Source organism: Manihot esculenta, chromosome 9 (genome assembly GCF_001659605.2).
Source record: "Manihot esculenta cultivar AM560-2 chromosome 9, M.esculenta_v8, whole genome shotgun sequence".
In the NCBI taxonomy this organism is placed as follows: domain Eukaryota; kingdom Viridiplantae; phylum Streptophyta; class Magnoliopsida; order Malpighiales; family Euphorbiaceae; genus Manihot; species Manihot esculenta.
In genome coordinates, this window is record NC_035169.2 from 19,623,563 (window position 1) to 19,647,669 (window position 24,107).

The window sequence follows — 24,107 nt, forward strand, 5'->3', positions numbered from 1 at the left end:
ATTTAAGGAAAATACCATGTTCAACCTTTGGACACAAAGTCTGTCTTAACTCGCCTTCAAACAAAGGCAAAAATAAATGTAAAAATTATGATAGTGTTCAAGTTAATAATTAAAAATTGTTCATAAGGATGCATGAGCTTTATGGAAGTTATGGCTTACCCATAATTAAATAAGAGACTGTTTAGAGAAGCATTGTTAGTTTCATCCCTCATCTTCCTTCAATAGCTTAGGAGAGAAGTGCATCCTGGAATAAAGCACACTAATCAAACTTTTGAGCCACAATTCTTCCGATGTGCAAATGGAGTCAACTGCAAATAGATCATAAGGATGCATAGAAATGTTGCAACCAATGTGCAAATGGATATAAGTATGTGTAATTGTTATCATAAAAGAGGAAAAACCCATTCATTTCCACATTTCACACCGGAAGTTTGAACAACTTTGGACTTCTCATTACTCGGGCTTTTTGCTAATTTGGAGTTAAAGAAAAAAAAATTACTAATTTAATGTTGAAGTAAAAAAAAATTGTTGTGGGCGGTCAAACCCCACCCCTAGCATGGCAGCACTTAGTGCTTCTTATAAAAGCGCCAAGTTATGTTGGCTAAAGTACCAACGGACGTTTTAATGTTGGCCTGCCCAAGTTTTTTTTTTTAATTTTTTTTAATTATTAATATATTAATATATTGTATTTATATTATATTAATTTAATAATATCATTTATATTTTATTTTTTTATAATAATAAAAAATTTTCATAATTTTTTAATATATTAATTTTTAATATATTTTGCTATTAATATTTAAATAAAAAATTATTAGTGATATATAATTCTATTATTATAAAATTAATATTATATTATGATTAAATTTGTAAAAATAAATCAATAATAAAATATTTTAATTTTTTTTATAATATATTTTATTATTTTTAACATATTAATATATTAATATTATACTATATGAAGCTGGAGTTCCCCGTTTGGCAGATTCTTCTCCACTGGAGTAGGATCCAAATTTACTCCAAATTGAACGAGGGAAAGAAAAAGAAAGAAAAGAAACCTTACACATAGTTCATACCTTCCGTTTTGCTTTGATGATTTTGACTAGTAGCTTTTTCAAATTTAGACTTTAATAACCGGAAAAGCCGTTTAACACGATTTAATTGTAACCCTTTTAAAGGAACACCTGAAACATAGTCTTAAATGTGTAAGCTTCAATGTAGAAACGAAAATCCAAGTCCAAAGAGTATGAACAAAAAAAACTTACAACTGAAATTTGCGTTTACATTTCCCTTAATGATCAAATCTGCAACAATTACATGATTATTAGGAATATCAATAGGATCATCCAATGATCTCGTAGATGTTTCAAATGGTTTAGGCGCAATCTTCTTGGTAATTTAGCTAATTTATGAGACGGAATATCTAAACCTAAATCACAATCAATTCAAGCTTTCTTAGAAAAAGATCATCTAGCAATTCCATCAAAGTTAATAAAAGAAATTAAAAATAAATAAATCAATAAACTCACACCCACAGAATTGTTGTGCCTTGAGTTGAGACCAACATTGGAGACGGAAGTCATTGGTGGTTAATCATTTCTTTTGGCTGTGAGCATGGTTAAGGAAGGTAGTGATATTTTGATTAACTCGAAGGTCTAAGCGAGCATCTTCTGCTCTCTATGGCGGAGCTGATGGTTTCTCCGTAGCTAGCAAGATGCTTCTCCCTCTTTTCCACAATCATTGATTGTCTTCTCTAACTTTCCCTAATACGACGTTGTTTTCTTTCTTGCTCCGTCTGCAAGCTCCTTATCAATGCCCTCTCTAATTCCTATGACCAAAACAAAAGAAACAAATCAATCCAATACATTAAAAAAAATTAATGGCAATTTGATTCAGGTTTTGAGAGAAATGGAAAACTTACCTTAAAACGGAGATAATAAAATGGAAAATTCAGATGATATTAAGCAATTTCGTGGAATATTTGACACCATATAAATCAATCATAATAATCTAATTAAGAAAAATTAATAATAATTTGGACCATAAGATCACACTTATGGTCCGAAAACTCTGCTTCTACCGCAAATTGAACGCATCACTTGCTTAACCCAACCAACCTCCGTGGATAGAATCATAATTTTGTAAATTTTTATAAAAAAAATTGCTATTTTAAAATTTGTTTGATAATATTATTTTATCAAAATTCAAATATGTAAATGTAAAATTAATGATCAAAGAAAACTTTTTTACTAATAATTTATGTCATGTTCTTGATTTATCATTATAAATTAACCGTTCAAATTTTCATTTGAGCGTTCACGATACAATTCACAAGATATATATAATGATTAATCGCTAGTTTTTCCAAAAAAAAAAAAAAATTATGGCTCAAAATATAAAAATGAATGTATGTAAAATAGTATATATAATGACTAATCGCTAGTTTTTCCAAAAAAAAAAATTATGGCTCAAAATATAAAATGAATATATGTAAAATAGTTCTAATTTTCTTTTTTTTTTTTTCTTTTACCAATATGGGAGAAATTCATATCATTAAATCTGGTTATTACGTATATTACAACTGTGGGCTCAATAATCAGCCCAGTACAAAAGTCAAATAAATGCAATTTTAATATCTCTTTCCTCGCACCGCCATCAACACTCTATTTATACCAAACCGACAACCAAACCAAAAGACTTCATTTTTACATCTCCAAAGCTTCAAACGGACAGGGCGATGGCCAATGATCACACATTGTTTATGAGTGTTCAACTTTTTCTAGAGATAAAGATCTAATTTGTAGAGAAAAAAAATAAAATTTGGCGTAATAAGTTTTTGAAAGGAAAAAATTATTGATAAATGAATTCTAATTTATTGACCATTACGGAATGGAGATATTCCAACGGCCTAAGTGAAGCATTAATCTGTTCTTGTTACTATAAGAAAAAATATATAAGGAAGCAAATAAAATTTATATAAAAAAGTATTAAGATTTTTATATTATTTAATATTTGTATGTAACTATAAATAAAAAAAACCACGTATTAAAATATGAAATATTCGTCTATTGATACCATTACATAGGAAATAATCAAAGATGGCATTCAATACTGTAAAAATAATTTTCTCTGAACTAGTCCCCAACCCAAAAGGGGTGGAATTAAAAAATTAAATTAAATTAAATTAATGCTTCACTCATTCAGGGAGCGGAACCAAGCTCAGGCCTTCTGCCTTTCCTACCATTCATTCATGCAGCCCAAGAATTAATCAGTTTCTATATTTACAATGCTCTATTTTTCTAGCATCTTGCGTTGTACATGTCAGGCAATTCTGCACAGAATTATCAAATGGAAAGGCAAAGCAATTAGTGTACAACAAGAGTTACTTAATCTAGGATTATTATAGTTTATTAAAATGCACATCTAGGAAAGGCCACTCTATATATGTTACAATCTTGACAAGAGTTTCAGTAAATCTCTAAAAAAAATTTTATAATACAATCATTATATTAGTATCAGTTTTACTATAGCCATTAATCATGTTGGTCATGTTTGATATGAAAGTCCACCAGAATCAATAGTATTCTATCCGTTTTATATATAATAACTACATTAAAAAACCTTTCTTTCTAAGGTGGATTTTTTTACTCAAGTGGCTCATTCCTCACGTGGTTCATGCTAAATGGTATTTATAGCGAGCTATATCTTGAAAGAACTAAGACTCCGGTGGGGTGGCCAAAATTGGTAACCTGAACCCGTTGTGAGTACATGGGTCCAATGTATAGGGTGCCAACCATGAGCAATGAACTCTTATTAGTCCTCCAAGCATAAGGTAAAGCTCCTAAGCACCCTCTCTTTTTCAAATCAATTTTCAAGGTTGAATTCTACTAGGTGGCTTATTCCACATATAGTGCATACCACTATAGCAATCACAAGCACATGGTAGATTATATTTCAATCTCTGGGACTGCAAGGTTTGTTCCTAATCAAATTATTTTTTTCTAATTATAAAATTGCCCTTACTGGTTTATAATTTAATCAAATCATATATCATATTCTTTTTAATATCCAAAAAAAATCAACTAAATATCCATAAAATCACGAACTTAAACAAGATGCTTAAATTGTATCTTTCAAAATTTAAGTCGTAAAAAGTTCTTTTAACAACTAAATAACTGATTATTTTTACAATAGCTAAGCATTATTGTTCTTGTCAATACCATTCTGTAAGTCGATGCTAACTTTAATAAAAATGAAAACAAAAAACCTAATGCCAATACTTTTACTTTTTTAATTCTTTAATTCGCCAAAATGAAAGCTAATATTAACCAACAAAAGAAAATTTAACTTTCACATGAAAATTTCTCTCATAATACAATATATCAAAAATTTTTTAACATTTAATTTTTTTTCTTTAGTCATCTTAAAATCTTCAATTTTGTTTTACTTTTAAGTTGAACAACTTGAATTATATAACATAAAACTAAAATTTTCAAATTAAAATTCATCAAACCCTAAGATAATCAAACAACTAATGATCTAAAGTTCATCATGAAATTTTTTTTCAAACCAACAAATGACAATCTAAGATTTATCATACCTTGAACAATCTAAGTTGGTGTAACTTAAAATTTAAATATTGGAGATTCAAAGCTAATCAAAGAAAATAGTTTATTCATAGGAAAATATTGGTTGTTGTTTGTCAAATTAAAATTCTTTATGTACTTAATTTTGATAGACTTCTACAGTTTTGGCAAATTGAAGAAAAGTAATAAAGTAATCTAAACAATAATCTTTAAATTTTTTTATACAGATCTAATTTGAAAAAAATGTTCTCTTTTCTTCATCTTCTTTTTTTTTTCTGCATTGACTGATAAAATTTGATGCTAACCAACATATAGAACAAAATATCAGTAATTTAAAAGTGTCAAGATTTTATTATTCAAAGAAAAAAAAAAAAAAAGTGGGGACACTAAGGAGAAACTCATATTTTTAGAATATAAAATCTATATCCAGTACAATAAAATCAGTAACAAAGTAATGCTTGGAATTGTCACATTACATAAAATAAAAATGCAAAATCAAATAAAAAATATGAAATTAAATGAGAAACGATAGGTGTGACAATTAAAATTAATTTATTAAAGTTCACTATAGTTTTATTTTTAAAGAAAAAAATAAATAATACATCTCCAAAAGGTTTTAAAGGCATTTTAGCCATTTTATCAAAATTAGTCTACTAGACATGCCTTTGAACTTAGTTATGAATAAAAAGATAGATTAGTGAGAATTGTTAGTAAAATCTTGTTGTGACATGCAACTATAAGCAAACCTCAGAATTGACATGTAATCTACAACAAAAGGAAAAAGGAATAGCATATGCAGTTATGTACATTCTTATGTAAAATGGTTACTAGAAATGTGCTTTCCGTGTGATTGAAGATCCCTCTGCCCCAACTCTCTCTCTTTTTCTCTCCGCAATTTTCCTCCTCGTAAAGTGGCTTTAAAACTATCTATCAATTAATTAGTCTTTGAACAACTATTTGAAACTCAAATAATTTGTAGATAGTAAATATAACAGCCCAATGAACATGGTTAGATTTTGCATGCAGTAGTCACTGTTAAAGAATATAGTTTGCAGCTACAATATGACCTTTGAAGAATCATCATATTCCTTCATATAATCTCAATCCACATTCTTTTCATTAGTGTATTCCACAGGCTTCATGGGCATGATAAAGCACAAAGCTAAACCCTTTTGGTAGAGATCTATTGAATTAATATTTATGTTCTTTTTGCACAAGTTAAAGAAAACACAATGTTAAACCCTTGGACACAAAGTCTTAACTTTCCTTAAAACAAAGGCAAATCGAATTGTAAAAGATATGAGAGTGTTCAAGTTGATAATTAAAAATAGATCATAAGGATGCATGAGTTTCATGGAAGATATGTCTTACCCATAAATAAATGAGAGACTGTGTAGAGAAGCATTGTTAGTTTCATCCCTCATATTTCTTCAATAGCTTAGGAGAGAAGTGCATCCTAGAATAAAGCAAAATGATCAAACTTTCAAGCCATAATTCTCTGCATAGAAATGCTACAACCAATTTGCAAATGGAGTCAAGTATTTGTAATTATTACCATCAGAGAGGCAAAAGCCATTCATTTCCACATCGCACACTGGAAGTTTGAACCAGTTTGGACCCATCATTGCTCATACTGAGCATCTGAAGCTGGAGTTCCCCGTTTAACAAATTTTGCTCCACTGGAGTAGAGGATCCAAATTTAATCAAACTGAATGAGGCAAAGCAAAAGATAGAAAAGATACCTTAAGCATAGTTTATACCTTCCATTTTGTTTTGATGATTTTCACTAGTAGCCTTTTCAAGATCGGATTTTAATGACCGGGCAAGTCGTTTAACACAATTTAATCGCAATCCTTTAGAAGGAACACCTGAAACATAGTCTTTAAATGTGTAAGCTTCAACATAGAAATGAATCCAAGTCCAAAGAGTATGAACAAAAAAACTTACAACTGGAATTTGCATTTGCATTTCCCTTAATGATCAAATCTGCAACAATTACGTGATTATTAGGAATATCTACAGGATCATCCAGTGATCTCGCCAAATGTTTCAAATGGTTTAGGCGCAATCTTCTTGGTAATTTAGCTAATTTATGAGATGGAATATCCAAACCTAAATCACAATCAAGTCCAGCTTTCTAAGAAAAAGATCATCTAGTAATTCCATCGAAGTTAATAAAAGAAATTGAAAAATAAACAAATCAATGAACCCTCACCCACAGAATTTTTGTGCCCTGAGTTGAGACCAACATTGCATTGTGCATTAAAAATGGAGACAGAAGTCATTGGTGAGTAATCGTTACTTTTGGTTGCGAGCATGGTGGAGAAGGAGGAGGTAGTGATATTTTGATTAACTCGAAGGTCCAAGCGGGCAGTTTCTGCTCTCTGACGGCGGAGTTGATAGTTTCTTCGGCGTCTAGCAAGATGTTTCTCCCTCTCTTCAATAGTCATGGATTGTCTTCTCTGCCTATCCCTAATACGACGCCGTTCTCTTTCTTGCTCCTTCTGCAAGCTCCTCATCAATGTCCTCTCTGATCCCTCCTCCATCATGATCATTTAATTTAACAAAATTTTCCTATCATCAGAACAAAAGAAAGAAATCAATTCTTTGTATAAAACAAAATAAATTGCAATCTGATTTGGGTTTTGAGAGAAATGGAAAAATTACCTTAAAACTGAGATTATGAAGTGGACAATTCACATGAAATTGAGCAGTTTCGTGGAAAATTTGATGGCATGTAGATGAATAATAATAATCTAATTAAGAAAAATTAATAATAATTTGGACCGCTAAATCACGCTCGTGGACCGAAACATCTGCTTCTACCGTGAATTGTTCTTTAGGCTAATTGAATGCATCACTTTCTTAAAATAACCAACCTCCACGTGCACAATCATAATTTTGCAAATTTTTATTAAAAATGATACTATTTTATATTTTTTATAATACTATTTTATAACAATTAAAATATGTAAATATAAAATTACAAACAAATAAACCTTTTTTATCAATAATTTATGTCATGTTCCTGATTTTTCGTTATAAATTAACGGTTCAAATTTTCATTTTAGCTATGGTGATACAATTCACAAGATATAAACAATAACTAATCACTAGTTTTTCAAAAAAAAAAATTATGGGTTGAAATGTAAAATGAATAAAGTTAATGGTAAAAAAATCTGTAATTTTGATTTTGTAGAAATTATATTTTATATTTTTATTTATCAATTAAAATTTAATTTTTTAACATTGTTCTAATTATATTTACGGTTAAAAATTAACAAAATTATTATGTCATTCTACTATTTCAATATCACGTCAACATAATATATTAATAAATTTTAGAGTAAAATTGATAATAATTTAAAATTTTAAGGTAAAATTATAATAAAATTAAAAATATAAAATTTTTTAATAAATTATTTATTTTATTAATTTTTTTGAAATTCACCATAAATATTAGTATAATTTAAAATAAATTTATAGTTGAGAGTTAAAAAAATTAAAAAAATATCTTAAAAAATTATTTTATTATTTTTAATAATTTTAAATTAAATCATATTAAATATTATTTTAAACTTTTTTTAATATTTCATAATTAATTTATTTAATAAGGTTATTTTATTAACAATAGTTTTAAAAATAATATTAAATAGTAAGTATATTAGACATATTTAAGAAAAATCGATTGATAATGATTTTAGTTAAAATAAAATAAAGATAAATTATTATTATTATTATTATTATAAAATTATTAATAAAAATTAAAAATAATAATAATAATAGCAATTTTTAAATATATTTAATAATAAAAAAGAATAACCTGATAATTTTGTAAGTTTCCGACTATACAAGTAATGATAGGATGCATTTGATCATACATTAAAAGAATAGAGTTTAATGAATAAAAAATAAAAGTATAGGGTGAAATTACAATAAAAGTAAAATACATGAATTTTTTAATAATTAATTTTAAATTATATTAACTATGACATGGAGTTGACGTGATAAGTGACGTGATAATTCCATTAATTTTTTAGCAGTAAAACTATCGATAGGTACAATTTAAACAACTTTAAAAAATTAAATTTTAATTAGCAAAAAAGAAATACATGGTGTAATTGCACCAAAATTAAAAGTATAAAATTTTTTTTGCCACTAACTCAAATGAATATAAGTAAAATATTTCTAATTTTTTTTTCTTCTATCAATATAGGAAAAATTCATATCATTAAACTCGAATATTACATATATTACAACTACATGCTCATTGAACAGTTCAGTCCAAAAATTGAATAAGCTTTGTGTTGCAATTTTAATACCTCCTTCCACCGCCATAAACACTATAGCTATACTAAACCAAAAGGTCCCATTTTCACATATAGAACATCTCTAAAGCTTCAAACGGACAAGGCAAGTGAGGAATAACAAAGCAATTAATTTTAATACTATAGAATAGTCATCCAAGCCAAAAATCAAGATGACACCTTGTCGTGGCAATACAACCACCCACCCATCCAACGCTTTACACAACAACTAGTACATAACCTGATGTACAAGTATAGTATCGTCGTTACAATAAAAGAAAAAGAACTTTAAGATATCAAATACTTGAATACAAGAACTTGAACCCTTATACTAATTATATGACTCTTAATGTAATAGTATTTGATATTACACAACGATAGTCCAAAGTAAATCATAAGTTTTCACTACAAAATAGGGTCACGTGGCAAGAATTTGATAAGTGGGTAACGAGGTTCCGAAAGACCCAAACACTTTAACACCCGATTCATTATTAAAACTCGTCCTCCCCTGAATAGGTCGAGTTTTAGCATAAAGTTATCATTAGCAGGCACAATCCGGTAGACTACCATTATGCCTGTAATAATGGGATTCTCGATCAATTAACCCGCGCGGAACCCCTTATCAGTTAGCCTACTACATCATCGCCGGATTATCTCAAAATGTTATATTTATTACAGTATAAAAGCTAGTGATTACAGAAATAAAAATACGCTATTCTGACACTACTCAAGTTCTAAGCAATTCTTTACATTCGCTCTATTCTCTAGTTTATTGACTTGAGCGTCGCAGTGGCTGCTGTGAGTACCTACCACCTCACGTTCTCTTTCTTATAAGATTGACCAATCACGATACAGCTCTATTTTTGGGTCTCATTATTTGGTTCCATTGCCAGGATATCCATTTAATCCTTTCTGTTCATTTGGATTAAAGCCGGTCTCTTATTCCTTTTTTCTGAAGAAGAAATCTCTTCTCTTTTTCTTGAAATGGTCGAGGTCATATATATCATTGCAGGAGGACCTGGTGATGGCAAAGGGAAAAATAAGCACATAGCAGAAGATGTCCTATCAGTTGAACAAGAGCCATGGACCAAATAGGAAATAAGGTTCAATCCTGCAGACAAAGATAGGATTCTTTTAAAATGACTAGCTGGTCATCAAAATCCTTCTAAATAAGTATGAAGTAAGGTGAGTATTAATGGATACAGACAGTTTTATTAATCTTCTCATCTTAAATATTTTTAACAAGTTAGACTTAGATAAAAATAGTCTTGTCAAAGTTTCCTATCCGTTAGTAGGATTAGGAGATAAGACATTGGTAGTATTGAGCACCATCTGTTAGTGTATTTGCCCTAAGCCATTATCTTGAATATTTTTGTATGTCATTTTATTTATTAATAAAAAAGATTTTATTATCATTCTTGTAATACCCGGCTCGAGTCCGGCCTCGGAATTCCTGTCGTCTGGTGAAATCTCGGGTGTTGCTGACTCTCCACAACTGCGCTCTTGGCAGAGTAGGGGGAAAGGTATCCATACCTTCCCTCTCATATGGAACTCCGGTCGATTCCACAGATCGACGAGTGCCTTGCATCCTGACTCCGCTGAAGAACAACACACAAGCATACAAACAATCATTAGCATCATACGGTTCATGTGAAAACACATGAACCTGCATCACATACATAGCATACATCGCATAACATTAATGCACATGCATAAAATCATGGCATTCCACATCATTAGCATACAAGACAGGACTCTACATCCTATCCTAGTGGACATGATCTTTCCTATTGTGTTTGCCCTTCCGTGACCTCTATGAGCCCGACACACTATAGGTCCGACCATATGAACCTAGGGCTCTGATACCACTCTGTAACGATCCGAAAACCGGACCGCTGCCGGCGCTAGGATCCAGATCGGCTTAAGGCCGCCGGGACCCGTAGCAAGCCTAACATACATCCTGTACTAAAAAGGGATTAACCAAGCCTTAGGGCCAAGCACAATACTAATCCATAACCATACTCTAATTTACATTACATTACATCACATTATCTTACAATACATTATATCAGTTTACATTACATGTCCACACTAACATACTACTATATTACAAATCCATAACCTTTACCCTTGACGTCTTCCTGGACTACCTCTGACCTGCAGACCTGGGGGTTAGGGGAAAGGGGTGAGCTAAAAAGCCCAGTGAGCAGAACATAAAAAACAATTTATAAAGATATGCCATCATGAAATGCATCACATCACAAGTAAATCACCTTAAGATGGTATTGTCACCAATAGCCCTCTACATGTCCAATAAATGCCCGGCCCTCGACGGAGCTCCTCAGGTCTTCCTCTTAACATAACATATCCAATATGCCAGGGGCGATTAGGCCACACCTGGTCTTTTCATCTCATATCATCTCATATCGTATCATAATGAGGGCTAGAGGATCATCCAATAACCATCCACATCATCATCATCAAATTATGCAATGCAACATATTCGTGAATTCTAATGCAAACAACCTATTACGTATCATGGTATTCATGATGCATGAACATGCTTAAAGCATTTGATTTCTTCAATATAAAAGGGTTATGTTCTACTCACCTCTGGCAGACGCTGGACTGACTCTGCAACAGCTAACACTGCTGGCCTCCTCGATCCCTCGGGTCCGATCCTACACAGGTGGACTCGAATGAGGTGCCAAACACACTCTAAACAACTCGTAAACAACTCCCCAAAAATCCCCCTAAAACAACCTCAAAACATGCATATCTACCCACACTCAAGCATTAAAACTTCCTTAAACTTACTTAAAACTTTATTAAACTTAAAGGAAAGTAAGGATCTACACTTACCTTTTGAAGATCTAGGGTTGGTGCGATCCCTAACTTGGAGATGGGAGGAAACAAACTCCTTGGGTCTCCAAGCTCCCAAAACTTTATTTAAGCTTTAAAACTCCTCAAGACAACAAGAAAACTCATAAAAACCTTGGAAGATTGAAGGAAAGACATGAAATCAACCAAAGGAGGGCATGAACTCACTTGAGCTCGAGAATAGGGAGAAAACTCGCCCCTTTTCGGTCTGAGGGCCTTTTATAGGTGGCTGAGCAGAACACCTTCGGAAGCCAAACTTGCTCCCGAAACTCCTCCATGTTCGGCGGCCGAACCTGGTTTCTTCCCTCAAAGCCTTCGGAGGCCTAAAGCACTCCCGAAATAGCCCCATATTCGGCAGCTGAACTTGAGGTTCGACGGCCGAACCTGGGTCCTTCCTCCTTGGCCCATTCTTTTCAAAACTCATTTCTTTTCTAATTAAAACCATAAAATCATGTGAAAACATTTTAGAAACACATTTTACCCCTCTAGAAGACCCTGGCATCTTCAGAATTTCAGATTCCAACGGAGATTCCGCCGGAAGGTAGGGATTCCGATGTCGGAATCTAGCCGGGTATTACACAGCTCTCCTTTTACCTCCACACTCACTAACGTTTTCTCTCCTGCACATCTCTCATTTTTATCCTTTCCTGTGCAATCACTCTCCTTTGGGCCATTCGAAACTTTCTTTTTACTACTGGCCTCTTTTCCCTCATTCTTTTTACTTGTCTTACCTCCCTTACCCAATTTAGCAGATTGTTGTAATTTCACTTGATCTGCATATACATCTTTAGGAGATAATAGTACAAGTATATGTTTTACACCGAGGAACGTAAAAGAAAACCTATTACTATACCCATCATGAATGACACGCCTATCAAATTGCCATGGTCTACCCAATAAAATATGTCCAGCCTGCATGGGTACAATATCACAAGTAACCTCATCTACATACTTGCCAATAGAAAATGAAACTTTACATTGCTTGGTTACCTTTGCTTCGCCACTATTATTCAACCACTGAAGTCTATAAGGATTAGGGTGTTTAATAGTTTCTAGTCCTAATTTATCAACTAAAATAGTACTAGCACAATTAACTTGACTACCCGAATCTATTATCATACTACAGACTTTACCACCTACCAAACAACGAGTGTGAAAGATATTTTCACGCTGTTCAAGTCCTTCTTCTTTAATAGAAATATTTAAAGTACGCAATATAACTAAGGACTCTCTTTGAACAGGATACTCTTCTATCTCTACATCAGAACAATCTTCTAAAGGTGGTATTTCATCAGAATCGGAATCAGTTTCGGAGACTATCTCATCTCCCCTCACTATCATGGCACGTTTATTAACACACTCATTGGCATAATGCCCACGCCCTTTACATTTAAAGCACTGAATATCTCTAGTTCTATTTGATTTAGGGGCTGATTCATTTTTACCATGAGAGTTGGATGTTTCTTTGGAATGTAACATGCCTTTTTGAGTTGAAGACTTATCAAACCTTTTAGGATCAGGCTTGGTGTTCCATTTGGAATCCCATTTGCTATTGGAGTTTTGAGCAGCCCTGTTACTCCCCCATCTATTTCAGCCTCTTTGTCTTTCCACCTTAATTGCAATGTTCACCAAGTCTTCCAAATCAACATATGGTTGCAAATCAACCACATCAGCAATCTCCTTGTTAAGACCACCAAAGAAACGAGCCATAGTCTGGTCTTCCTCCTTCACTATGTTTGCTTTGATCAGGAGCAACTCCATCTCCTTATGAAGGAGCAACTTCATCTCCCCTCACTATCATGGCACGTTTATTAACACACTCATTGGCATAATGCCCACGCCCTTTACATTTAAAGCACTGAATATCTCTAGTTCTATTTGATTTAGGGGCTGATTCATTTTTACCATGAGAGTTGGATGTTTCTTTGGAATGTAACATGCCTTTTTGAGTTGAAGACTTATCAAACCTTTTAGGATCAGGCTTGGTGTTCCATTTGGAATCCCATTTGCTGTTGGAGTTTTGAGCAGCCCTGTTACTCCCCCATCTATTTCAGCCTCTTTGTCTTTCCACCTTAATTGCAATGTTCACCAAGTCTTCCAAATCAACATATGGTTGCAAATCAACCACATCAGCAATCTCCTTGTTAAGACCACCAAAGAAACGAGCCATAGTCTGGTCTTCCTCCTTCACTATGTTTGCTTTGATCAGGAGCAACTCCATCTCCTTATGATACTCATCAACAGACTTTGATCCCTGAGTTAATCTTTGCAACTGATGATGGAGATCTCTATGGTAATAAGTAGGCACATATTTCTTTCTCATGATTCGTTTCATCTCGTCCCAAGTAGCAATGGGTAACTCTCCATTCCTTCTCCTAGATTTCACAAGCTCATCCCACCATATTAGTGCATAATCTAAAAACTCAAGGGCAGCAAGTTTTACCTTTTTATCGTCGGAATAGTTTTGACAGTTAAAAACCATCTCCACTTTACGCTCCCACTCTAAATAGGCATCAACATCAGCCTTACCATTGAAGCTTGGAATCTTCATCTTTATGGAGTTCATACTGTTATCTACATATGGTACACGATCATTGAACCTTCTGGCTCGGAAAGGGGCTGATTGTGCCTCATTTTCCTCTTCATAGGATGGATCGTGTGTATCATCATCCCTCTGAATGGACTTGCCCTTTGAAGATCTAAGGTTGTCCTCAAGGTTATCCATTCTTGAATTTAGCTTCTGAAAGCTATCCATGAAAGCTTTATATATATCTTTAAGATCAAATGTAGGGTCAGAAGTATTACCAGTATTATGCCCAGACATTATAGAAAAAAAATTCACAATTCTCTCAACTCACGTGTTTAATTTTCAAGCACTCACTTGGTATCAAAAGTGCACTTCAGAATAAAGACTCAATAAGCCAAGCTTGTATGATTCAAATAATAAGGAAAGCAAGAAAAGACCTAAGAAGGAAAGATAGGAAACAACAGTAGATGCAAACTGACCAAAATGAACAAATAGATTGATTTAGCACACAAAAATTAAATTTCGTGTACTAAGTGTAATTAGATGTTCAACAATGTGCAATTTGTCAAACTAAATGTAAGGAACCAACAGACAGAAAGACACCAAATTGACAAACTAAGAATCAAAAATTGACAAGACGGATGTGCTTAACACGAAGTTTTCCCTAAGCATGCAATCCTAGGTTAACTGATATTAATATTGACTCAACAAAAACAATTCAAAGCAAGCAAACAAAATAGACACTTAAAACAGCAAGTATTAAGTACAACTGTTTTGTGAAAATACTACCAAAATTTGCCCTAAACCTACCCTAAACATGTATTTCGAAATCTAAGCCCAGAAATATGTTCAAGGTATGTGAAATAAGATTTATATCAGTAGATATCAATCAGAATGAAGTTTGAACAAATGACCCAAAGTGGCAGAAATTCTTTTTTTTTTCTTGTTTTGGTTTTTTTTTTTTATATGGACAGAAGTAAAATACTGGAAATACTATTCTAAGAGTATTAGAATAGCAGCATATGAATTAGGGCAGAAAGCATAAATCAAATCACTAAAGATAGTAATTCCGCCTAAACAAGAATTTAGGGTAAATTTTGATTTGAACAACAACCAAACAATGTATTCGACTCTAATAGGTATCCCAAACCAGATTTCCAAAGTGATATATTCAGCCAATAATGGACAAAATTGAATGCAAAGACGCAAAGGATAGTTAAGAAATTATTACTAAGCCTAGTTCTGATACCAATTGATGCGGAACCCCAGCCTATTAGAGACTGAAACGACACATACCCTAGTAAAAAGAACTTAATTCAGAAAATAATTCCCCAATCTAAAGCACCTTTAATTAACATGCAATTAAGAACACTTATAATTGATTGATTTTAAGAGCAGCAAGAATAAGAAACATACAAGTTAGTATCAAACCTTATTCGTGATGCAATGTCAAGAACCAAAATCTCTCTTAAGCTCTCAAAAAAGAATCGCATAAAGCAATTGTATTGAATAATTGATAATCTGTGTGTACAATATAGAAAAAGAGATGCTTTATATAGCTTAAATTAAGACCCATGATCTTTGTCACTTCCCAACCTATGATCTTTGCCACTTCCCACAACTATGCATGGACCCATGATCTTTGCCACTTCCCACAACTATGCATGGAACCATGATCTTTGCCACTTCCCACTACTATACATGGACCCATGATCTATGCCACTATCCACTACTAGATAACTAACAACTACTAGATAACTAACCACTACTGTTTAACTATCCACTACCAAATAACTACCCACTACTGGTTAACTACCAACTACTAAATAACTACCCACTATAAATACAAAATTTGAATTGTCAATAAGGACACATTTGGCCTAATTGACTTGAAATGGCTAGATTGTTCTTCAACTTCAAAATGAACTTGCAAAGTGCTTCCTTCAACCTCTTGGATCTCAGCCTTGTAATTGGTCCTTGAGGCAATACTAGCTCATCATTTTTGGTGTTGTTGATCTTGCTTACATCATTTACCTAAACATAAAATAATAAAAAAAGACAACCATATATAAATGAATCTCAATTTTGGAAGTGTATAACCAAAAGTGGAAATTCACATTGTTTGCTGGCTTTCTAGAAGTTTAAACTGTTTAAGTTCAAATATCTGAAACAGATACTAATAATAGGCAGAAGATAAATTGCACGCAGGGCAGAACTGTTTTTGTTTCATTCCGCAGCTGGAAATTTACAGTGAATCTGAGTTCTGAGTATTTGTCCTGACAATAGTATCTGAAAACTAGCTAATCTTAATCACTCCTACAAATACAAACATCACTACAGATCATAACTCAGATTTCCCGTCGCAAAAACAGCAATGACAAAATTTACAGATGTTAAAGGACTCTAATGCTATTATCTATCAGGATTTCACCTCCAGGCAGAAAAGGTTGACATGGCTGTGTTCATCCACCAAAGATAAAGAGCACCATCCTTCTCTTGAAGACCATATTTCCTGTCATATTCTCTCAATAAATCTCTGACAGCACTGGCCACCGTGGAAGTTAATGGGTACTGAGTAAATCCAGCCATACTAAACCGCAACCTCCACTTCCCAAACAGTTCATGTCGTTCAACCCTGTCAGCTCCCTCACAAGCAATCATATTGACAATGTCCCGTGCCACACAGTGTTGCTCTGCATTTATCCTCTGCTTGTCATCCCTAGAGGCACCAGCATCAATGGATTCAAACATAGCATTATAGTATTCTAGTGTTTCCTTGAACCTTGGAAGGAATGGCTTGGTATTAGTGTTGGACTCTTGCTCAATGAGGGTCACTACCTTTGGTGACAAACTCTTCACCAGCCTCAATAGTCGGTCCCTGTGATTCCAAGTGTTCACGCTCTCATCCGGCATGTGGTGCAATACATATGGAAAATTCACCACCAAAGCTTCCCCAGGTTGCACCCGAAGATGTTCAAGTTGAACCTCACAACCAGACATAGCAGCATCATAGAACTCAAAGGGTACATTGCATGACTCAGCGAAACATGATAGCTTTTGCCCTACAATATGAAGGCCACCACCACGAGCATGAGCTGACTGGGGATCATCAACACCAGTTATGCGAACTGAAGGGGGACCACCTGGCCGATCTGCAAGTGACCGAATTAAGAACATCCACTGGGTGCCCTGAGCAATCTGAAAATCAATAATGTGAATTATAGGCTCATATTCCACAGCTTCACGAATGACAACATTGGCAGCTGTGTATGCAAACTTCCAGTAAGGACAGATCTTAAAGAGAATTCCCATGTAAGTCATCAGATCTGAGCTCAGTGGTGCGTCACACTTCAAAGCTCTGTAGATTTTACTCCCTGACAGTTCCACCCTTGCTCTGAGACCTTCCAGCATGTAAGCTCCCAGACGCTGCACTGGCTCTCCAGAGACTGACACCATTTGCTCTAACACATGCATTAAACCTGCTGCTCTTGGTATGTCAGCATCAGATATACATTGAGCACAGACAAGCAACATCTGTTTCATGTCTAACCTAGGGATCATTTCTACCATTTGGTTCCAGTCCCAACTTGCTAATCGATCAGCTTGATGGAAGCAGAAATCGCAGTTTTTTGTAATTTCTGATTCAGACCCCAGTAACAAAAATTCCAGTTCCTTTAATTTCTGCCTCATTAGTAGATTGTCATCATCAGCAGATGAAGATCCACTCATTGGAGATCCATATGTGTTGTCAGGAGAATGATGAGGATCTGACAGGCATGAATGTGAACCTTGGGGTGAAAAGGGACTTCTGTTGGATGAAACACTGGCAGCAGGGGAATCATAGGCAACAAAACCTCCAGTAGCTGAGGATGATTCCAAGGTAAAGTATTCTTCCTTGTAATTTTGAAAGGAAACAGTGGTTCCTTGACTGCAAACATCCGAAAATACATTGTTGTCTAAAATTTGTATATGAGACAAACCATACGGATCAATCTCTTGTGGTTGGTGGTAGAACCCATGAATACCAGCTGAACTTTTGTGTTTCTGAGATGTTTGCATCTAAAACTAGCCACTGATAAACCTGACTTTCTCAATATAGATAGTGGACTTCTCAATGAGAATTGTTCCCTTTACTTGGTAAAGTCACTAATTCCCAAAAGCTACATGCTACCATTTTCCAGACACTGATACATAGTTGACTGCAATATGAATTGTTTGCAACCACAAATTTTCAGGAGCCTTGCCTCTGCTATCCGTGGTAATCTGTTAACAGATCACTATTTTGTCTGCAAACAGAAAGAAAAAGTAAGATAATTGAGTCCATACAATTAATCTTGGTAAAAAATCCCAAGATAACAGAAAAAGAGCGAGTAATGATGTAACAAGTGAGTAATGACACAACGGGAACATATCCGGACAGACTATATTGCCAAAAACTGCAACACCATTAAGGCAACTCCCCACAAGCAGGCAGAGAAAAGATAAAGTGAAAAGGCCAGGACTTTAGATTTGGGAAGATACTTTTTAATGGCAAGAGATTGTTAATAGCAAAGTACAGTATATTTGAGAAAATCAGTTCCTACCCAGATAAGATGCTAAGATGTAATTATATGGTATTTCTAGGACTCGAAGAGGGATCTAGACAACAAAATCATTTTTTGGAGGGCAACTGCATTTCCAGGCTGCTTAGGCAAGCTCTAATCAGCTACAATTACAAAACTCAAAACTGGCCGTATGGCCATTTTATCCCGTATCAACTGCAAGTAATTAATTTATTCACGAAGGCCAATCAGAAAAGGAAAACATAGTTCTCCATCTATAACTATTCCTTTTTAACTTTTCAACTCAAAAGCTACGGAACCCAAAGAAAAAGGAAGAAAAGAAAAACCACTCTAAACATCTAAAACAATTAACCAAAAAGTCAGTCAATCCACATACAGACAGAGATGAGAATGATGAAAAATTAACATATAATATATCATTGACTTTCATTTGATTGGTAGAAAATGCTGAAAGAAATGTAGTTCTGTTTATAAACTTGAGATTTTGTCATTTCTGCAAAATTCTTAGATGTGAGAATTATTGGAGGGGAGGGATGACTAACAGATGGCTACCATGTTAGTAGAAAGTATTTAAAAGAGCATTTTTCATGTGCTACAGGAAAGAAAATTTTCTAAGATTATATGATAACAACACCACAAGTTAGGACTACAAAGTCCCTATCTTGTTTCCACCTTCAACAACACTAGTAGCACTCATCACGAAATGGCGGAAACTTGCAAGCACACCACAGCGGTGTAAGATTGAAGCACAGTAGTTAACCGATTGTTAATCAGGTATTCATAATATTGGAAAAACAATGAAGCAAATGGAACAAAATTGACCCATATCATCAACCGTCCAAAAAAGTCATTCTTAGAATCAGAAGCTCTAGCATCAAGCCTCAAGCCCCAAAAGAAAGAAAATTCCAGAATGGATCCAGAAATTAACGGTAGAACTGTACACTCTGATTAACTATTCCCAAAAAGAAAAGCATAAAAAGCTACCGAGTACAAACAGGAAAAGGTCCTTTAAAGCTAAAAACAAAAGGTAGTGCGCAAACCGACAAGCAAACCAGGGGGGAGAATTTGAGGGAAGAAAAGAAGAATCAAGATTTAAAAAAAATAATAATAATCCCAGATGCTTTAGCATAAAATCTATTTTTTACACATGCATAAACAATTTTTTTAAAAAAAGTCCAAAAATTTGAGTTCTAGAACAAATCAAATCAAATTAATCTTCTATTTAACATAAGACATTAACTTCCAAGGACAATCCTAATCCAAAAGTAAAAACCAGAGACCCATGCCTTTTTGATTAAATAGTTGAAAACAAAGATAATAACAATCCCCAGTGAAATTAACCACAGTTTTATGAGGAAGAGAATTAAAGCTTACTCCAATCTTCCCAAAAATGCACAGATACAATTGAAACAAAACAAGAAAATCCACTTCTATAAATTCAACCACTTGCTCATATCCTCAAATTTTATCAAGGCACACCATTAATGAACCTCGACTTCATATTTTAATCCAAACAATAGTCAGACAAATACAAAAAAAACAACACCAAAAAAAAAAGATTTAAAAAAAAAAGAAAAAAGAGCACAAAGCCCAAATCAAAATCACAAATAATGATCATGTACAATGGTGATTTAAGGGGTTTTTACTTGGAGCATACCTTAGGGATAAGGTCTCTGAGGTTACAGGCTTGGGTTTCTTTTTGTGATTCTTCTTCTCCTTCAATGGCAAAGGCCAGAGAGCAATAACTGCTGTCTTCTTCTTTGAAATGATGTGCGGGTTAGCTTTTGTAAATATTTTTATGATTTGAGCTGAATAACAAATGCCCCTGAAGTTTCCTCTTATTTACAATTAGCCCACCCAAACGTGTATAGATTTTTGGATTTTGATATGCTTTGAGTTAGAACCAAATTACTACTGAAGCTACTCGGTGTCCAACACTTTCAATTATTCATAATCCCATCCAATCGAAATTAATATATTCTAAGAATCTGTTTGATTTATAGAAGAATATTTTTAAAAATAATTAATGTTTACTATATTTAAAAAAATTATACTTTTATGTTTATGTTTATTATATTTAAAAAAAATTAATTAATGGAAATAATTTTTTAATTAAAAAAATTAGTAACTTTTTTTGGAAAGTCATTTTCTGAATTAATTAATAAATTTAAAATTTTTATTCTTAAATTTATTGATAGTCTTTATTTTTTAATATTGCAATCAAATGATAAATAATAAATTATTTTTTAAAATATATTTTGTAAATATAAATTATTTTTCATAAAATAAATGGAGACTAAATTTGTTAATTCATATTTAATTATTTAATTTATTTTTTATTTTTAAAGATCAAATTAAATTTGATTTGATTTAAAATTTATAAGACCAAATAATAAAAACAAATAAATCAGTTCTTTTTTATTATTTCAATTCAAGGGGAATCATGAACATCCAACACCCCTGATAAAATTATTTTAAGTAGACTTAATTTTTAATATAATTGAATTAAATTTAATTATTATAATTTTTAATTAGAATTATTTTCAAGTTTAATTTTAGTCATTAATTTTTTAATACTGTTTTAAAAAAAATTATATTACTAAAATAATAATTTACAATCCACATAAATTTAATATATAATCATAATAGAGGAAATTGGGTGTTTTCAAAGTTTAAAAAAAAAATCCCAAAAATTAAAATCTAAATTTCAAAATAGAATTTAATTAATATCAAGATTTTCAAAGTTAAAGACTTGATAATAACTTTTTAAATAAATAAGAGCAAGTTGGTAAATTAAAAAAGAAAAAAAAAAAGAAAAAGAAAAAGAAATTTGGAATCTTCCTAGTTGTAGTGTCTAAGATTTTTGAAAATATTGTAAGTTAGGGAAGTAGATGGGTGGAAAGCTGATTTAGTTACCAACTATGGTTAGCATTAACTAGTCAAAATAATATAAATATTACTTTTATATTTTTCCATTTTTAGCAAAATCTTCTGTATTTTAAATTTATGTCTATTATTGAATAAGATTTTGATTTTGGGATTTTAATTTAAACTTAGCTTAATTTTTTTAAATTCTAATATCATAAATGCACTATGTTTTTCTTATCAAATATTAAAATAATAAAGTAATAAAATAATTTTTAATTTTTAATTTTTTTAAATAATATTTTCTTTAAAGGAGGTAGATATTTTTTTAAAATATCATAGAAAGTTGTTATTTATGAATGCAAAAGAAAGGTAAAATTTCGTGGTCGGTTTTGAAACTAACGGTAAACATTAAATAATAATAATAATAATAATAATTCCTGCATCTGCCAAAATGGACCCACACTTCTTCAACCCATACTTTGTGTAAATATACATAATAATCAAAAGTGTGAGAGGATTCACCAAAATTTTATTTTTTTAAAAAAAATATTATTTAACTTCTGTATTATATAGCAAAATTAATTAATTAATTTTTATAAATTTTAAAAATAATATTAAATAGTCTTAATTATTTTAAATTTTAATTAAAAGATCACTCCTGTTAATTTGAGTATTACTATGGTTAGTTTTACACTATTATTATTATTAGTTTCTCACTTTTTTTTATATAGATTTATAACAACAATACTAAAAGTTTATGGTTGGAAATTTTTTATTTAAATTTTAAAAGTAATAAATTATTTAAATATAATATAAAAACTAAACATTAAATTTCTTTTACTTTATTGAACATCAACAAAAATAAAAAAAAATTATATTTACATACTCAATTTATTGATAAATACATCTCAATAAATTTGAGAAATTTAAATTCTACTCCTTAAATTTTTATCTCTATTAAAAGAAAAAGAAAAAGTTAATTTGAATATAATTGGTGCTGGCTTAGGTTGACATTCTCTTGGGAGTTGTGTAATATTAATAGCCCAAGGCAAAATGGTGCAATGTCTTAACATACTCGCAATTTCACTTGAGAAATTTATGAGATTATATAAATTTTTAAGTTCGTTAATTTTTATTTATGGAAGAAAATGAACTAATTCGATAAATTAATTAGCACTTGTTTTTTATGTGAAAGGAAATTTATTAGCTGTCTAACTTGATAAGAAATTTGCATTTAGCTTTTTTTTTTTTTTTTTTTTTTTTTTCCTTTTTCATTGACGAATACTTTGCAAGGGACTATATGTGACTTTTTATCCTGTCATCAGCCTTCTTCACCCTTGGGTAGAGCGAATTCGATAGTTTTGGTGTAATTTTATTTTGTTTTTTTATTTTTCTGTCTTTTGTTGAGATTTCTTATTATTTTTATTTTGTGTTGGTTATTGATAGCATCTGTTTTTTTTTTTTTTTTTTGTTAAGATTTTTTATTGTTCTTATCTTGGATTGATTATTGATAGCATCTATTGATCGTCAATGGAGCTGGGATGGAATCTGTAATCTTTTAGTGCTAGAGTTTGAAATATCTCTATCAAAACTGTCTTATAATTAGATGAGAATGAAAATATAATGGATCAATTTATTTTTTCAGTAAATAGTAGCGATGGCTCCTTACTTGAAAGAACTGATGATTTTTAATTCAGCACTAGATTGATATTCTCTAAGGGTGCTATTTCTAGCAATTTTGTTATCTGTCCCCGTGGGTTTGGAGTTATTTTATTTTTCTTGCATGTAAGGATTAGATGACATTAGGCTTGAATTTCCGGCTTGTGTAAAGCTCACCGGCGTTGCCAATTTTGGGTCAAATGTGTTGGTTAGTAGTGTGTCAGTGAAGCTTGCAGTGATACGTGGGTTGGGTTTCATTCGGCTGTTGAGCTTTTCATCTGTGAGCTGCGAATTTTATTTAGATTGTCTGCAATTAACTTTGAATTGTAATATTCTGAACCCGCTTTGGAACTTTAAATGTAAGAAATATTATATGATAAAAAATAATTATTTTAATTAAATTATAATTTTTTTCATTAACTTTCTAACTATACTTAATTTTAATATAAAATAAATATATTAAGACTATTATTATGATTTGAATTAAATATTAAAAAATAATTTGAATTGTCACTCGGTTCAAGTTTAAAAACGCCATTTATAATATTCTTATATACAATGTTTCCTCATTTTTTTACTTAATATTTAAGTTCTAAGTTGAATATTTTGAGAGGTTTGCTGTCCTAAAATTTATATCAACCTAATTAATTAAGTCCTTTTTTTTATTAAATATTAATAAAAATTAAATTAAAAAAAAAAGTGTCGGATTAAACTCTCA

The 24,107-nt window shown here is 31.9% G+C and overlaps 2 protein-coding genes across 5 annotated transcripts; both read right to left on the reverse strand.

Moving 5' to 3' along the window:
* Positions 1–1,295: 1,295 nt before the first annotated feature.
* Positions 1,296–7,418, reverse strand: LOC110622397. Of its 4 annotated transcripts, none has more exons than XM_021766887.2 (7): positions 7,254–7,418; positions 6,802–7,160; positions 6,534–6,698; positions 6,347–6,454; positions 6,142–6,265; positions 5,958–6,042; positions 1,296–1,828 (listed from the first exon to the last, which is right to left on the reverse strand). In XM_021766887.2, the coding sequence occupies exons 2-5, from the start codon at positions 7,139–7,141 to the stop codon at positions 6,144–6,146; spliced, it is 735 nt and encodes a 244-aa protein (XP_021622579.1). In that variant the 5' UTR covers positions 7,142–7,160; positions 7,254–7,418; the 3' UTR covers positions 1,296–1,828; positions 5,958–6,042; positions 6,142–6,143. The 4 variants fall into 4 exon arrangements, with proteins under 4 accessions (XP_021622579.1, XP_021622580.1, XP_021622577.1 ...); XM_021766888.2 differs by lacking the exon at positions 1,296–1,828 and adding an exon at positions 3,069–3,331 and having other exon boundaries at positions 6,534–6,572; XM_021766885.2 differs by lacking the exon at positions 1,296–1,828 and adding an exon at positions 3,069–3,331.
* Positions 7,419–16,494: 9,076 nt separating this feature from the next.
* LOC110622799 (scarecrow-like protein 13) lies at positions 16,495–20,668 on the reverse strand. The gene is made up of 2 exons (XM_021767438.2): positions 20,520–20,668; positions 16,495–18,586 (listed from the first exon to the last, which is right to left on the reverse strand). The coding sequence occupies exon 2, from the start codon at positions 18,357–18,359 to the stop codon at positions 16,728–16,730; it is 1,632 nt and encodes a 543-aa protein (XP_021623130.1). The 5' UTR covers positions 18,360–18,586; positions 20,520–20,668; the 3' UTR covers positions 16,495–16,727.
* Positions 20,669–24,107: the final 3,439 nt, after the last annotated feature.